The sequence below is a fragment of the Epinephelus fuscoguttatus genome, linkage group LG8 (genome assembly GCF_011397635.1).
Source record: "Epinephelus fuscoguttatus linkage group LG8, E.fuscoguttatus.final_Chr_v1".
NCBI classification, from domain to species: domain Eukaryota; kingdom Metazoa; phylum Chordata; class Actinopteri; order Perciformes; family Serranidae; genus Epinephelus; species Epinephelus fuscoguttatus.
This window is the reverse complement of record NC_064759.1, coordinates 4,717,925-4,736,206: the sequence shown is the minus strand read 5'-3', so window position 1 is coordinate 4,736,206 and position 18,282 is coordinate 4,717,925. Positions and strand designations below refer to the sequence as shown.

Below are 18,282 nucleotides of genomic sequence, written 5' to 3'. Positions count from 1 at the left end.
TGTTCTTTACTATTCAGAGGTGCGGGGTGGCTTTTTTATTTTATTTTTTATTTCAAGCCTACCTGAGTGACTGGCAGAAAAAACACGACCCTCCCGCCACCATAAATTAGTTATCAGATTTTTAAAACTAACCCTTCGATGTAGCTTTTGCAAATGGTTGATTTTTGGCCAAATTTTAAATGAGATGTAGAATAGTGACTAGAATATGTGATTTTAATGAAATGTCACTATTTAAGCTCTGATTTGTATTTGTTATTTTACTGACAGAAGCATCCGTCACACATGATGCATCCAAGGACTGTTGGAAATGTGAAAATCAAGCAATAATTTCTGTTTTTACAGATTCTAACTTTGATAAAAGGCGTAATTTTGGCAGTTTTGCCCAAAGACATATTTTGTATAAAAAACTCAATGGAAAGAAATACAAAATGCAACCATTTAAATCTGCATGCCCCTCCCCAGGCCAAAATAATAATCATAAGTCCCTCCCCAGTGCTTCAAAATGATTTGACATGACTCCGTCTTTTTGCACCACCCCCTCCCTCCTTATAAATAACTCCCTGAGACTGCATTCACACCAAATCCAATTCTGCAGTTAAAATGCCACTCTTCCCTTTCACTGAATGTGTAGGATGTGGCGGTGGTGCTACAAAAAACCACAGTGGCCTGCGGTAAGATGTTGAAAAACACAACTCGACACCAAGCTGCGTGTAACCGGCAATCGGACTGGAAGGATGCTCTCAAACAAGTTGTGCGGTCTCTTTCTATGTTTAAATATTACAGTGAGTAAAGAAATAAAGTCAGATTAACATGTTGTATGTTCTTTCCTACAAAGGAAAGTACTTGTTTTGTGTGTCATCTGTGGCAGTTAAGACTCTACTGTAATGAAAATCAACAGGAATTCTACTCATCTTTTTAAGCCAACAAAAACAAACTACTGAAGGCAAATACTCAGTCACTGAGTTTAGGAGACTGGCTTTCTCTTCACCCTCCACTCCCCCACTAATGGGCCATTTAAAGGTAGGATCTGGAGGATTTTCAAACAAAACAAAATATAGACATATACAAATGAAATCCTGCTTAATCATCACCTATGGGCTTCTACTCATGTGTGGTGGTGACTCTGTTTGCAGAGCTCCTGCCCTTTAACTGTATTTTGATGTTTTTGTGAGCTCGGACTGCTTCTGGGCGGAGATTTCCCCAGCCAATGGGAGAGCGCAGGTGCCGTGCCCGAGCGTGCCCGAGCGTGCAGCAGCGCGAGCCTTGCCTGAACCTCTTCTGTGAAGCCTTCTTCTGTACCTCTGGGCTCCGTACACCTGGGAGAGTTGAGCCTGATAGGAGGAGCCAAATTTGAATGTGTTTTTACAAACAGCAACTGGAAAATCCTCCAGACCCTACCTTTAAGTGACACTTCCAACGCCGGATTTGGAGTGAATGCATCCTAAAGTTAATCAAGTGTTTGCCCTGATGGATTCACTGTGTCAAGCAAATATTTTATAGATCTACCTGCTGATTTTCAAAATAATTCAAGCCTGAAAGATATTCATGTAATCTAAAAAAGTATCATTTGCTTTCTGTAGAGGTGGTCATCAACAATCAGAAATGTATGTGGTTGTAAAACATGCAAAAAAAAAAAAAAAATCTAAAGTGAGTAACATCACTGGTTGAGTTGAATCTCAAAGGACTGAATCAAAGAAATATAATTTCACTACACAAATTTATAAAGTTCAAAATGGTCATTTTCTTCACACACTAATTTGACACACACATCACACAAACACATTTACTTGCTAACTAGCTCAGACGTTCCCAAAATCTGTTTCCTGTGCTTTGAGAAATGACATCTAACTCCAGAAATCAGATGAGTTTCACCTCCAGGTCACTAAAGCATTGATCTAAGCGGATGGTACTCTGCAGGGGGTTCATGATTTACCGTTGATGTAGTCCTGCTCCTCAGGGGTCATGACAGAAAGTAGATGTCCTCCACACATGCGACAGTGCTGCTCGGCCGCCTCCCAGCTCTGCCTCTTGGCAAAGTGACGGTAACAAAAGCTCTGAAACTTCTCCCAGCCGGGCTCACACACCTCCACGTCTGCAGGACGGAGACAGAAGAGAAACAATATTAAGACTTTATTGACGTATAAATCAGTTGGAAATATCATAGGAAAGATGATGTGTCTGTATGTTTATGAGACAGTTGACACTGAACCTGTCTGGCACAAGTCTCCTCCATAACCAGGCAAACAAAGACATCGTGTTGATTCACCGTCAACACAAGTGCCTCCATTCAAACACGGGTTCTCCAGGCAGGAGTCTGCAGCCATGTGAAGACAGTGGTGATTAATGACAGAGGTTGTTTTTAATATGAATTCATATTCAGTATCTCAGATATTCAGATAAGAAACTGTCTACAGATAGCCCATAAATTAACCTTTATAATTACTTATTTCATTGAATCTATTTGTCAAGGACCGCTTACAGGTAAAAAACAATCTTATACTTTGTACACGAATCAGAAACTTTTCATCTGAATCAAAATTATATTCCACACATTGTTTTATTGGACTTGATGGTATGTTTGTTTTAAGAGTATGAGTCCTGCAGCCCATGAACACATTCAGAGGAGAACCTTTTCATGTATATCCATTCTTAATATCGTCTTTTCACATGCAAATGCCCTACAAGGAGGCACCAGCAGAGGGAGCTGTTACATCAAGTATGACCCACTGCTCTCTACCATTTCTTCTTCACATTAAGACCCTGGGGTCGTATTCACAAAGCTTCCCAGCTTCCTAGTGACAAAATTGAGCTATGTTTTACTTTTCTATGAATTTCCCCTTAAGGTTAAGACTAGATTAACTAGATAAACCATTAGGAGCATGGAGAAGGACTTTTAAGAGTTTCTTAATCAGAGGAGAAACTGGTGGAAACACAAAGAGGTAGCAGAAATATTCTCCAAACACTGGATGACAGTGAGGAACTGAAACACTATAGATTCCGCCATGCAGGGTTTATGTTTGTGATCAATCTCATCAGAGATGCGCTCACGTCTCCCATCCAACGCAGTAACGATATAATGTCAGAAATAAAGTCATCATGAGACAAAGATATTTGGAAACTGGGAAAATGCATCAGTGCAGCAGTGGTGACTTGAGTCTGTCTCAACCTTCTATCAGCAGAGTGATCACACTAACAATGACAACACTTTCACAGTCTCATATTGTGATACAGATCATTTCCACTGGGTGTTCACACCTTGCGGGATCATAAAAGGGCAACCAATGACATCTGCTAAAAGAATGTGTCACATCTAGCAACAGGGTTGACCACGCCTCCTCACTGAGGTCAAAGTTTCTGTCCCCCCAGCAGGACAATCCACCATGCCACACCATAAGCACTGTTCAGGAATGGCCCAAGGAATGGGGCAAAGACCTCAAGGCATCCACCTGGTCTCGAAAATTTCCCACATCCCAATGTGATCATGCATACGAGGGACGTGCCAGGACTCTAAGTCATAACCCTCAGGAGTGAAACAATTCATCAGCAACACCCAGCTGCCAGACACTACAGGACACCCCCTGAGGTTGCATGCTGCTTGACAAGTTAGATCCAAGTCCGACCTAAAGAGGCCCCACTGTGGATCAGGGGTAGCTCTGGGGCACCAGCACGTCCTACAGATGCTTGACTGTGGAAAGCTGGGATCTGGGGAATTTGGAGGCCAGGTTGATGCCTTGAGCTCTCTGCTTTTCCTGAGCAGTTTTTATAGTGTGACATGGTGCAATGTCCTGCTGGGGGGCCTACTGAGGGGGTGTACTTGGCCTGCAGCGGTGTTTGAGTGGGTGGAGCGCGTCAGGTGGCATCCACATGAATGCCAGGATCAAAGTTTCCCAGCAGAGCATTACAGTGTAACCAGATGATCAATGTTATTCACTCCACCTGTCAGTGGTTTTAATATTTTGGCTGATCACTGTGTATATTGCATTTATATTTAAAGCACAGCACTGGAGGGTAGCCTACAACAAAGCCTGTCAGTGCACAGTGTAGAAATATGAAGTATGAGACAAATAAAAACTTAAACCTCCACATTTAACATCAGCATTCATCATTTCATGCTTCTGAAATGAAGACTTGTTGAATTACAAATTTTATTTCGAACATTAGCCAAATCAAATTAAAGTACTTTTTAACAGACTTGGTGATGTGCATTTTTTGCTTTAAGTGAACAAACACTGTAACTTCAAACTAACATGGCATGAGTGATCTTTATGTTGTATTGTCACAGTGACATATATAAAGTACTGAAGGTGCAGCTTCGTGTTCATGACTGGGCTGAGACTTTTATCCTGTTCGATATAAAAAGTATGTTGTGTAATTTGTATTTTGTGTCCTCAAACAAACTGAAGGTACAAATGAAAAAAAAAGAAAGAAAGAAAAACATTTTAATTTTTAGATTTTTTGGTTTTTGGTCTTTTAAAGAATGAGTAATATTTTCTTATGTAACACAGTGAGGAGACGCCTGCTGTGTGTTATTCTCTGAGAATTAACTCTGAATGAGGACCTAATCTCTCTGCTGTGCTGAGTCAGCTGGAGGTGTTAAATTGCGAGCAAACATAAAATCCCTCTCCTGATTGGGCCTTTTCAGAGACAGATGTCTCCCCCTCTGCTTCTAACAGCAGCTGTTGTTTCTGTTGTGTGCAGCACTTTGTGTCAGAGCACAGGTACCTGACATGGCTCCTGGTCTGACAGCAGACACTCTGGCAGCAGGCAGGGACGCAGCCAGGGCGGGATACTGTGGGAACATGGTGGGAGCAGTGATCGTCACATCGCTGCTGTCGGCGGCGTGAGTCGGAGCGTTGGTTTCCTCCTCATCGGGATGCCACGTGCAAACTTTAACTGGAGGCTCGTCGGTGCCGCTCTCTCCCTCATGTCCCTCTGATCCATGTTCTGTAGAGACAGTTTATTGTTAGGGACTGTTCGTTACTTGTGAGGCGGAGGGGTGGTGCAAAAAGGGGAGACATGTCGAATAATGTTTTAAGCACTGGGGAGGGACTTTTTTTATTTAGACTTAGGAGAGGGGCGTACCACTTTAAACGGTTGTGATTTGGACTTGTTTTACAAGCCAATTAAGGCATGTGTTGTTGTTGTTTTTATTTGTTTGTTTGTATCGCCAAAATTACACAATTTATTATAGTTAGAAACTGTAAAAACAGAAATTATCCTTGGATTTTAAAATTCCCAACAGTCCTTGGACACGTCATGTGTGATGAATATGTCAGTCAGAAAAAAAAATAATAATCTGAGTTTAAAATAATGTTTTTTTATTTAAAATCACTTTATTCTGTGTTATATAAAATTTGGCCAAAAATAAACTATTTGCACGAACTAACCACCATGCACAATAAGAGTGAAAAATCCAACTACAGGATTTCGTCCTCAGCTTTTAGCTTTCAAACATGGAAGGGTAAGTTTTAAAAGGGAGGGTCATGCATTTTCTACCAGTCACTCAGAGAAGCTCAAGGAGGGGAGGGTCAAAATTAAAACAAAACAAAACAAAAACAAAACAAAGCCACACATTTATTTTGCCAATTCACAGATTATATATGTGCAGACAATTGACAGCATACAAGTGGCAGCAAAACCTGTCGGTGAAGTAAATCACTCTGATTGGCAGTTCAGCTCAGCACACAAGACGAATTCAGGAACAAAACAGAAGTGAGGAAAGTAAACAAAGAGCTGAAGTCTTTATCCACTGAGAAAAGTTTCTTGATGGTTTGTGTTTTTGTTCACTAGCACACATTAAATATGCTCTGTTCTGTCAACATTTAATTGTGTTGTAAATGTGCTAACTGGCTAACTAGCATCATGACGGTCTTCCAGGTTCCCTTTTTGTAAGACGAACACAGACTACTGCCAATCTGCTGGTGTGGAACGTTCTTTCCTCCCACAGAGGCGCAGAACATACATGATGGTTGACCGACTGCTGTGGTCTTTACAGTCTGTTCATGTGCTACATTTTTGGCTAAAACGCAGCGACATCTGGCCACGCAGCAGGTTTGGTGTGTCTGGGCCTTAAGACCTACACAGCCGTGGACAAAAAGGTGCGAGTGCATTTGCTACTAACACAAAGAGTCTGTCTGAAACCAGCAATGACAGTGAGCTGCACTGTGCTCTGCTTTGTGCAGCACTTCCTGATGGAACCAACAAATGTTTGACCTTGTTGGTTAAAAACATTTTAATTCCTTCAGTTAACTAATCAATTCATGACCAATTAATGCAGCTCTTTTTACAATACTTTTGATTAAAGATGGACGATGCTGCAGTGGTTTCAGAGACATATTTTCTAACCTTCTTTTTCCTCCACAAAGAGCAAGCTACACGTGTTGGTGCCCCTTTTTTGGTGGACTATTCCTTTAAACTCACCATTGATGCCAGCAGTGGTGATCTCGGTCACGACCTCCTGCTCGTCAGAGGCATCATCAGATTCCTCAGTGACAGGCAGCTCGGCGCTGTGCTCGTGCTCAGAGCGAGACTCCTGTAGTGTGGAGGAGGAAGGCTCTGGCTCCCAGCCAGGTGTGAGGGTCAGATGAGGGATCAGTGTGATTTTTATATCTGATGAAGATGATGGTGCATCAGTGGCATCCTCATTGTCATTTTCCTCTGAAGCGTGGTCCATTGAATGAGCTGGATTTGTCAGCAGCAGTTCTGGTGTCACCTCTGGGCTTTCTCCTGAGGATTCACCTGATCCCTCTCTGGCATCTCGCTCCGTCCCCTCCGGATTACTTTCTGTGATATTTTGGGGTGTGTTCAGAAATACCGCTGGGCTTTCTCCTAATACCTCCTGTTCAAGTTTGTCCTGGATGTCCTCCTGAGGTTCGGCCCCAGATGAAGTATTGCTTTCGGGTATGAAGGTTATAATCTCTGGGGAGCTGGCTTCAACCTCCACAGCAGGTGGAGACAAGGTTACAGGTACAGGGGATGTCATCAGAGTAACTGGATCACTGTTTAAGACCGGAGCGTTCACACTGGAGTCGTCTGTGGCTGCGATGACCTCTGCTGTGGCTGTGATGACCTCTGCTGTGGCTGTGATGACCTCTGCTGTGGCTGTGATGACCTCTGCTGTGGCTGTGATGACCTCTGCTGTGGGGACGTCTTCAGGGTGGAAGTGTCCACTCTGGTCTGTTTGATCATCTGGTGCTGTCTCCCCTGACGTGCCATCAGACTCCTCATCAGTATGATCGACCAGGATGGACAACTCCACAGTTACTTCTGGGTGCTCCGTGGTGTGATCATCACCTGTTAAGAAAAAAGGGATCATCTGAAATGAGATTTTAAAAATATCTTTTCCTGCAGAAATGAATTTGTGAGGATATGTTTGTAGCCATGTCAGCAGTGAGGCTCTAGGAATGCCGACGTTGGTCCAAGACTTTGGTTCAGAGTGAAATATCTCGGATGGATTGCCATGAGACCCCACTGCCACAGACAATGACAGTCCCTAGAAAGGATGAATCTTAATGACTCTGGTGATCCCATGATTTTTCATCTAGCACCACTAAGGGTGAATATCACCAAAGGCCCTGATACAGTATCACCACAATACTTAAAGGATAACTTTGGCATTTTTCGATCTAGACCCTACATGTATTTTAATGTGTAAATTGGTCGAAGAGACTAATGTGACCAACAGTTTTGAAAATTGGTCCATTGTTGAGCAAAACGGGCAGCAGCCAGCAGCCACGGGACGGGCTGCAATGGAAGCACATGGGGCAATCGTACGCCGTCACTGTATCTCAATTAGAAGTGGTTATTTTCAGCAGGGACAGGCTCAGATTGTTATTTTAAGTGCGTCTTTACCCCTTACTTGATTCTGTCTGTTTGTCCGCACACTGTCTAACTTGTAAGTTTTCTACAAGTTTTATTCATCTCGTCCCTCTCCTACGCACCTGTTTGAAAATAGATTTGCAAAGTGTTCGTTCGTTTAGGGAGTATAATAAATATAATAGTATTTTACAGAAAATGTATTTCAGTGTTTTCTAAAACATTTTCAATATTATGGATGATTATTCAGATGATTTCAACACCGTGGCTTTGAATTTGATCGCCGCCACTTTTCGCCGCCGCATGAAGAAAGGACAAGGGGCTCGTACAATATCTAACATTACCATCATCATTCCCTGCCAGTAGCTAACGCCTTGATGTGTGGGAAGGGCAAATGTAAGCATAAAATATAATAAAATATATTATAGGTTGTATAATACCGAAGCATGGTATATTTTTCTACCACACACACTGGAGCATAGATAGTTTCAGCTTGTTGATATCACTTATTTTATTATTATGAGTATCAGCTGATGAAATTGGGTAATCAGTAAATAGATTTGTTATTATCAGTGCTGAATCTGTTGATATTTTGCCCCTCCTAATCGCTTATTGATTAATTGTCGTCGTTATCCTGTCGTGCTTTCATGTGTAACGTTACGCAATGTACATATAATAACGTTAGCTAATAGCATTAGCCTGCCTCCACTTGTCTGCAGCAGGTAAATTCACTCTTGGAACAGGAGGTTGTTCTTTTTTTTTTTTTTTAAAGAAAATTAGCTCTGGATTTCTTCTCCTCTTTGACAGGTAGTAGTCATCCTGGTCAAAATGGTTACTGCAGACCCGCAGGTCTTCATGCTCAGTGTGAGGACAGGAGAGTAGGATCCATAACTAGCCAAAACTTCGCGTGTCTATTTCCAACAAAGATAGTTGGTTGGTGACATCTGCTTGAAGTACAGCTCCCCATTTTGTCGGTGCAGGTTGGAAATGTGCAAACACTAAACACATGAAGCATTTTGCCTCTGTGTGGGTGTAGGGTCACAGATACCATAAGAACACTTGCAGTCTCCCAGCTTCATGTCCTGCAGCAGCTGGTTCCCCTTCTGCTGCCTGTGGTCCCTCTCTCTGCTCATCTGCTATTCGTCCATATGAAGAGACACTTCAGACACTTAAAGTAACAATCTGAGCCTGTCTGTGGCAAAAAGAACCACTTTTAATGGATATATAGTGATGGTGTTCAGTTGCCCCGTGTGCTCCCATTGTAGTCCATTTAAATATGTCTTTCTACCCATTGATCCCTCCTACACCAACGCTGCCACACATCGCTGCTGCTGGCCAAGCTTTACCACCACCACCCCAGCCTTCACCATTCTAATTCTGAGTCCTAACATGGCTCTAAGGTTTAATGGTATTTAATGTCTTGCTTGGTCCCACTCTCAGCATAGCTTGCTTCTTTTCTAATCCAGGGAGCACCTCAAGAGTGGAGCCCTCAGCACCAAACACAACTGTGTTTCCATTTGTTGCAATAAATGATTAAATCTAAGACGAGTGTTACTGACTGAAGAATATTACTGTGATGTAAAACTTTGTGTTATGCTGAGTATTGCAATAACATACACTGCAATCTAATGTAACTTGTTACCTTTTTTTAATTGCAAACTATGTCTAGATCCGTTTGACCTCATGAGATAAAGTTTTTAGTCTTTTCGTCTTACTTACAAAACGTACCCAGTGGACAGAAAAGTAAAATATGACAAAAAAAATCCAGCGTTTCTCACACATTCATTTATTTGTGGTGGCCGGCTATGATTAAAGAATCGGCTGCCACGTATTGACTTTCTATTTTTGGAGCCTGACCGTTCATTAGTTGCCCTGTTGGAATATATCTACACTCTTGCAGCGCAGAGCATATTCAGTGCAAAGTGAAACGTAACCGTTCATTGCCCTATATCTAAAAGTTTGCTTTCACTCACAAACAGCTGCTCCTCTCAACTATCGATCTGATCTGATCAGCTCTGAACAAGTCGACTCATTAATTATCCACCCTGCAACTCAAACTCTACAAACTGCTGCTGCTGAGGATGAAAGAAGAGTTCTGCCTGTGCTGCGTTCATGGACCCACAACAACCTCAAAATTTAGAGATACACAAGATCACACAGGAAAGAAAAAGAAAAAAACTTAAAATAGTTTTAGCCTTAATGACAGTAAAATATCAGGTCACTATGACATCTTCATTGTACACATACCTGAATCAGACGTAGGGACCAGTTCAGAGGGGGAAGAGGTGTCCACACCAGCCAAACTTTGAGTCACAGTGTTTTGTGTCTCCTCCCCTCCAGACGCCTCTTCTGTTGGAAGGCTCTCAGGCGTACTGTTGTCAAAGGATGGCAGCAGAGTGGCAGAGTGAACATCTGTTTCCTCGGTGTAGGGTGAAGAAGTCACAGCTGATATCTCCTCAACAGGCCCAGCGCTGGCCTCTTCTGGCTGCCCTGAAACATCATAAGAGGTGCTCGAGTAGACGAGCTCAACTTCAGAGGCGAGTTCCAGGTGGTCATCTGGAGTGTGGTCCTCTTGAAGAACAGGAAGGTCGCCCTCCTGAGGAGCCACTGGAGAGCTGCTGAAGAGCTCATTTGCATCAGTTCCAGATGTTGCAGTAACAGCTGGCGTATCCAGGCTGTCAGTCACAGAGATATGATGCTCTGAGGGCTCTCCGCTCTCTGAAGCTGTTGCATCAGCTGTGGGTAAAGTGGAGTCTTCACCAACAGTTACTACGCCATCAGCCGTTGGATGAGTCGTTGGAAGTGTGTGAGACTCTTCGTGATCTGTGTCTGTGTTTTCTTCAGGTGCAGGCTGATATGACTCTGGGTAGCTGGCCTTCTCTATGACCTCGTGCACCTGATGCTCAGCTGGAGGAGTGACAGTCTGATGAACATCCACCTTCTCATAACCCAATGTTGGGGAGTGAGCCTCCACCGGGCCCTGCTTTACGGGATTGGCTGTCTGGGCATGTTGGACCTCTTCACCCTCCTTAGCCGTCACCTCGCTCAGGCTGAACCCCTCCTCCTCCTCCTCCTCCTCTGCAGGATTAGTTAAGAAAACAATGTCCTGGCCAATGTCCTCTGGCTCCGTGGCAAGAAAATCCTGAGGAGATTCTGTGTAAGGGCCATTATGGCCTGGAATAAAGAGCAGAATTAGAAAATGTTATTCATAATGTTCGGGATTTGATTGGACCTACTCCTAATACCACTACGGGAAAAACTTGGTTGAGAGTTTAGCAAGAAAGCTCATTAGCATGTAAGAGTTAACAAGTGGGCACCTTTAAAAGCAGGGGCACTAACCATAGCATTTGTGGTTAATCTGTACCAATCAGCCTTAATTTTACCTTCAGCCAAACCAATCTGGATGAACAGCAATAGAAAACACTAATGGATCAGATGTATGCTGGTATATGAGCAAGTTCTTACAAGTCAGCTCCCAAACTATCCTTGATAAAATGGAGGGAGCGAGAATGATTTAAAAGATAACTTTGATGCTTTTCAACCTGATCTTTTATCAGTCTGAAGGAGTTTATTTGCTGTTCTCTGTGTCTCTGGGGAGCTGCTGCAAAATCTGTTTTTCACCCGCAAATGGAAATGGTGCAGTCCATCTGACAGAGGGTTCAGATGCACGATGCGCAGAACTCACAAGTGCCACTACTGTAAACACGTGAGGCAGACTGTAACCTGACTAGCTAAGTCAGAATGCCTCACCAAAAATCAGGGACTCCTTGAAGAAACAACACAAAAGAAATGCAAAGAAGCAGCAGGTATGACAGGCAGAGCTGAAGGTGAGAAGTGAGGCAGACGGTTTTTTAGCAAATAAAATCTGCTGTAGTGGGCTCAGTTTTAAAGCTACAGTGAAGGTACAGATATCACATTAAATTAGAGGACCCATTGGAACCAACCATGTGATGTTATCTAGTCAGAAAGGGGACCAAATAATGCTCCAAAGTTAAGCTGAAGTTTGGCGAGGGAAAAGGAACATTGCCATTTTTCAAAATTATTTCTGCAGACTGGGATCACTAATCAGTCTTGCACTTACATAAATCGGGTATGACTGGAAAACCAAGACCTGACAGCCATATACTCTTTGCACTATCTCAGTTCTGCACACAATTTGACCAATATTTGATTAAAGTCCATGAGAATATGAGGACAGACAAGAACAGCTGAATATTCTTTTAGAGGAGGTACAACTGTCCAATATTACACGAAAAAGAGATTTTTTTTGAGGAACAGAACCGTGTTTCTTCAACTCTCCTATCCCTCTAAGATTTATCTTGCAAACCCCTCAGAGGGGCCAAGAGCCGGATGAAGAAAATAAACCAGGATACTTAATAAAAACAACATACTTCTGAAGCAGTAGACGTCGTGTCGAGTGTGAGCCTCAGGGAAGCCCGTCTGGTTGCTGTAGCGATACACAGTTCTGACCCCAGGTTCACCTCCTCCACAGCGCTCTCTGGGGGTGACGATGGGGTAGCGCACACTCCCATCTGCCAGCCAGCCCGGACTGCAGAGGTTCAGTCCGTCATTCCAGGCTGCGTACAGCTGAGCTGTGGTGACCAGCTCAGCCCCGTGACTCAGACAGTAGGCCTTGGCCTCCCAGAAGGTGAAGCGCTGGGGGGCGGAGCCATGGAACACTTCACCTTTACACAAGAAGACAGGTGTCAAGTTCTGATGATCTCTGGCCTGTTACCTCGCTGTGGTACTATACTGCCATGAGTATATAAACAACATTATATCATTTTTCGTAACCACTTATCCTGTTAGGGGTCACGGGGGGTGGAGCCTATCCCAGCTGACACTGGGTGAGAGGCAGGGTTCACCCTGGACAGGTCACCAGACTATCACAGGGCTGACACATAGAGACAGACAACCATTCACACTCACATTCACACCTACAGACAATTTAGAGTCACCAGTTAACCTGCATGTCTTTGGACTGTGGGAGGAAGCTGGAGCACCTGGAGGAAACCCACGCTGACACAGGGAGAACATGCAAACTCTGCACAGAAGGGCTCGCCCACCCCAGAGTTCGAACCAGGAACCCTCTTTCTATGAGTCGACAATGCTAACCACTGCACCACCATGCCAGTTTGTTTAAATTTTAAAAAAAAAAAAAAATTAAGTACATATTAAAAACTCCTTTTGGTTGTCTTACCATCGATATTCTCCACGTAGCAGTAGACGTCGTACAGCTCATCAGGCTCTAACAGTCCATAGTTCCTCACCCCCGGCAATCCATCCATGTCCCCAAAACAGCCCTCTCTTGGTGTGTGGATGGGATATCTGTGGAGGGAAATGTTGCACTGAAACACCAAGCACCTCTTCTGTTTTGATGGCAGCACTCCAAACATCACGCTAGTTTGAGCTCTTCTCTGACTGGGTGTTGAAGTGGGGAGAAATGTTTGGTTTCAGATGAGATGAGTGCCTCTCAGCTGCTGGATGATCTGTGTGTTCTGATGTACAGAGCATATCAAATGTTAGCTGGCTGAGAGGTCCACTATCAGACCACGATGCTGCCTCAGCCACACGGACAGCATCGTGTCACTGTTCCAGTTTTCTGTTGTTGTTTTTGTCGAGCAACATAAAGGATTTGGGCTGCTGCCAAATGTACGCTCAACACCTGAGTGTCTCAACCTTCAATTCTAAATAATACAAAGTGCTGAAGAGGCCTCTTGATCCAGAGTTGAGTGATGTGTCCTGTTTGACATTTGGAGCATTTCTCTCCAAGGCGCTCACCTCACTGAGTGGTCTGAGAGCCAGCCTGCATCACACTGCTCGTATCCGCTGTGGTAGGCGGCCAGGAGCTGCTCTGGAGTGGCAATTTCAGCCCCGATCTCCTCGCAGGCCTCTCTGGCCCGCTCAAAGGTGAAGGCGTAGCGGCTGGATGCATCACGATAATGGAACACCACCCCTGTAAAAAAAACAAACCAGCAGCTGTTGTGAACTCTGTCCTGTTTATGTCATTCTGCAAAAAAGGCATCAGAGGAGGGCGCGACATGCAGGACGCAGGAAAAGTAAAATGTTTTCATCAACCCCGAGGACAAGATTAAATAATTAAGACGCACAAATACTTCTCATACAACCAAACTTTTATTGCTGCTTCCTACCAAAGATGTAATTTGTATTTTTTGTAATTAAATAATTTGTCTCTGCTGATCCATGTGCACCCTGTGGTGGTTTTGTCTGTCACTATGGTAATAAAGGCCCAATCCCAGGGTCCACACTCCCTTTGAGGCGTGTTCCTGCTAAGTCAGAGAGGGCTTATGGCTGTCTAGCTGTCAAATCATCGAGTGCATGAAGACTCTCTCTCTCTCCTTGACATTTTGAGCCCTTCATGCACACTTTGTACATTGTTGGAGACTTAAAGTGAATAATATCCAGATTCAGATTCAGATTTTTATTCGCACACCACACAGAATCAACATGTGTCAACAGTTATACAAGTACAAGACACAATTGTGTGGAGTGCCAGGTCTCCCATGAAGCTATTTAAAGCTTATGGCGGGAGCCTGATCAGGAAGATGAGTCAAGATGTATAGCAGTGACATGGTACAAGACATCTTACAAACACAAAACATATAACAGACACAAAACATAAAACACACAGGACAAATCAACATACATTCCCAGATCAGTGAAAGATGCTATACATATGAATTAAGCATTTTTTGTTTCAGTTTCTTCTTAAAAACAGAGATGGATTTAGATGTTTTCAGACTCTCATCGAGCCCATTCCAGACCTGCGGCCCCCTGGTTGTTATGCTTAGACTAGTGCATTTCAGTCGTCTTTTTTACCGTGTGTAAGATGTGTATTTCTGGTATTATAATTATGCGTGGGGCGGCTGGCATTGTAGCAGCATTTTGATGAACATTGAACTCAGCAAGCCTCAGGAGATTATAGTTGTGGAAGAGGGAACGAGTGGGAGTGTTATAACCAGACCAGGTTATAGCTCGTATTATTTTCTTTTGTAAACTTTCTAATTTCTTCAGGTGACCAGGGAAGGTGTTGCACCAAATAATATTACAATAATTGATATGAGGCTCAAACAAGGTTTTGTATAAGATAAGGAGAGCAGGTAAAGGAAGAAAATATCAAAGTTTGAAAAACAGACTAGCATATTTAGACAATTTAGTTAACAGATGTCAATGTGACATTTGAAATTGAGTGACTCATCTATGAGGACCCCCAAGAATCTTGCTGACTTTACTCTTGTCAACTCCTTTCCATCAATCTTGAGATGGATATGATCCACTGGTTTTTTGTTAGAGTGGAATACAATAAAGTTAGTCTTGTTGATGTTAAGTGATAATTTGTTACATTTAAACCAGGTATCTACTTTTTGTAGTCCAGCATTAAATAGATCTTGAAGCTTATATGAGTTGTTATGGGACAGGAATAAATTTGTATCGTCAGCAAATATAACTTTATGCAGTAATTTAGAAGAATTAACAAAATCATTAATATAAAGGATGAAGAGCAATGGTCCCAAAATTGAACCTTGGGGGACCCCGTATTTGACATTAATTTTTTGAGACTGATAGTTGTATATGTCAACATACTGTTGTCTACAATGTAAATAGCAACTAAACTGACATTGAATAATGGCCAGAAAAGTTTTATGCAGAACATTATGATGTCACAGTGACTCTGATCTTTGACCGTTGGGATATAAAATGTCATCACTTCGTCATTTTATCCTGTTAGATATTTGTGTTAAGTTTTATAATACTTAGCATATGAGTTATGGCCCAAAACATGTTTTGTGAGGTCACAGTGACCTTTGACTTTCAACCATCTAATTTGTCAGTTCATTCTTCAGTCCAAGTGGACATTTGTGTCAAATTCAAAGAAAAATTCCCTCAAGCAATTGTGACACATCGCCTTGAAGAGAATGAGACGGATGCAAGGTCCTTGGTCCTTGATCTTTATCGTAGTTTATCGTTGAGTTCAAGGGGACATTCGTGTCAGATTTGAAATATTTCCCTCAAAGTTTTCTTGAGATATTGTGTTCACAAGAATGGGATGGACGGACATGCGAACAGATGGAGGGACAGATGGACAACCAGAAAACATAATGCCTCTGGCCACAGTTATCGTCAGCGCACAGGTACATCAACCCACCTTCTGTATGCATACTGAGTCCTGCTCAGAGAGGCTCAGAAATAAGCATCTGTATTTATTGACATTCTGATCATAAATTAATTATTTGATAACCCAGATTATGATTATGATGTCTGTTGAACTATGAGAACTATTTATCAGGCTAAATGTTTTGGGGAAAATTGAAATTATTTGTCTCACATGTGATTGAATGGAAATAACGACAAATGATGTAAAATGAATTTCTTGCTGACAGACTCTCTGACGTTAACTGTATCCATAAAGAAATTAATTAAGTGGGGAAATAACAAACTGTGGAAAGAAAAATCTCGCTAATTAACGAAGAAAGTTGATTATGGTCATTTTGTTGTTCAGATTTTTAACTAGATGGTAATATCGGAAAAATCAAAAAATGTGGCAGTGATCCATTTGAGTTTAATCTGTTATCTGCTGTCTTCACTCTGGTATGAAACTCCACTGATGTTGTGATGTGTCAGATCAGTCCGATCAGCTGCAGAGTCTTATCAATAACTGATATTCAATAAGGGGGCATCAAATGAGGATCAAGGAAATTTCAAATAAGAGATTAGGGTCCGTATTGACAAGAGGTGAAACAACACAGTCTGTAGATATTATCATGAGCTGTCTGAACATAGGTTTGAATTTTGAACAGTATATGATAAGGTGCCTGTCAAAAGGATATGAAAAAAAAGTCACAGGGCAGCTGATGTTAAAATTAGGGAGAGATTTGCACTAGTGGGAGATGATCAATAGCATGGACAGCCTGAGAAAGACCAGAAATTTGCCAGGACAGTTTTGGAGCTGCTTATTAGACCCATAAAATATCTTGGCTGTAGGAAATTCCACTGCAGAGGAATATCCATCTGGATGGAGTTTTATAGTAGCTAATGACTGGTTGTCTACAACTGGCTGTCGGGCACCATTCAAAAGGATATATTAGAAATTTTGGCAAATCAGGTCCGCAGACAAATTGTGTCTGAGGTGAGGGAGCACACATTATTTGGACTAACGAAACCACCAATTTATTTATGTATGAGCATTTTACTGGAGTTCTTCAGTCGCCAGAATAACTGTGCGAACCACATGTATGTAAAATTTGTACCTTATTATGTTGTGGACCTGTTGAAAGGCTTCAGCAACACTGTGGTTAACATGTGGTTAGGTTAGGCACACAAACCACTTGGTTATGGTTTGAAAAAGATCATGTTTTGGCTTGAAATACCTGCTTTCAGTGGCACAATCATGGCTGGAAACGCCGCCCAAGTCTTGCTAAAAAATAATTAGTTTTGTGTATGTGTCTCACCTTTGACCTTGACCTGAGCCACATCATCAGCGTCCTCCAGGCCCTGCTGCACCTCGCAGCGGTAGAAGCCGGTGTCGTTCTGCCTCAGGCTCTCCAGCCGCAGGGTGAGGTCGGCGGGGGAGTAGGCGTAGTTGAGCAGTGAGGCTCGGTCTTTGTAGGCCTCGCTGACTCTCACCCTGTCGCCGCGGGCCACCAGGATCTCCGTCTCTCGGCCCTGAGTCAGCACGCTCCATTTTACCCGGGGGAGGGACAGCACAGCGTGGCGGCCGTTGGTGGAAGGGGATGGCGGCGGATGGGCCAGAGACACCAGGCAGGGTAACGTCAGAGAGCCGCCCAGCACAGCAACCACAGGCGGGGTGGTGGGGATGGTCACCTGCAGCAGCTTTGAGTCATCTGAGGAGAGGCAACCTTTAAAGTTAGAGGTGACATTTTGAGAGATATGCTGCTTTCAACTGATGAGGCAAGATTGATGCCACCTTCATGTCTGGAACCTTTTTCTACACGGCGTTGTATGAAGTCCCTTCTTTATGCCGCCTGTACAGTTTTACACTGAACCAAACAACGGCAGAATGATGCCACTCCAGTGTGCGATTTCAGACAGCATTTCCCCATTTTATTTTGCTTTGCATGCCATATGTTCCAATGTTATGGAAAAATCTGCCAGTATTCTCACTACAGTCCAACTACAGGAGAAGACACTATATCCGTCTGACTTCCTGCTGGGACGCTCGGACGCCCTTGAAAATGGCCTCTGGAGAGTTCGTGTCAGCAAAAACAACGAACAACAGGAAATGATTAAACAGCATCCCGCTGCCCTTTAAGTCAGAGGTCACGTATGATTTAATGGAGTGGTGTGTGTCAGTGGTGAAAAGAGAGGGGGACGGAGAGGGAGGGGTGCGTACCTGACTCGTGGTGGTGGGTAGAGGACGACGGCAGGACGAGGAGACAGATGGTACACAGCAGTACAGGAAGGGGCACATCCAGTCTGTGGGTGAGA

At 43.2% G+C, this 18,282-nt stretch overlaps 1 protein-coding gene across 3 annotated transcripts in view; it reads right to left on the bottom strand.

Annotated features, from left to right (window-relative positions):
- Positions 1-18,282, bottom strand: part of bcan (brevican) — a 46,784-nt gene that overhangs the window by 3,861 nt on the left and 24,641 nt on the right. Inside the window, exons 2-12 of one of the 3 annotated variants that reach the window (XM_049582739.1) lie at positions 18,188-18,270; positions 17,286-17,693; positions 13,597-13,771; positions 13,016-13,143; positions 12,207-12,500; positions 10,063-10,989; positions 7,133-7,293; positions 6,421-7,090; positions 4,723-4,944; positions 2,210-2,314; positions 1,934-2,092 (exon numbers count right to left, since the gene is read on the bottom strand). In XM_049582739.1, coding sequence (XP_049438696.1) covers positions 1,934-2,092; positions 2,210-2,314; positions 4,723-4,944; positions 6,421-7,090; positions 7,133-7,293; positions 10,063-10,989; positions 12,207-12,500; positions 13,016-13,143; positions 13,597-13,771; positions 17,286-17,693; positions 18,188-18,270 — 3,332 coding nt within the window. Of the gene's footprint in view, positions 1-1,933; positions 2,093-2,209; positions 2,315-4,722; positions 4,945-6,420; positions 7,294-10,062; positions 10,990-12,206; positions 12,501-13,015; positions 13,144-13,596; positions 13,772-17,285; positions 17,694-18,187; positions 18,271-18,282 lie in introns of all 3 variants that reach the window. The other 2 variants (XM_049582737.1, XM_049582738.1) reach the window with 2 other exon arrangements.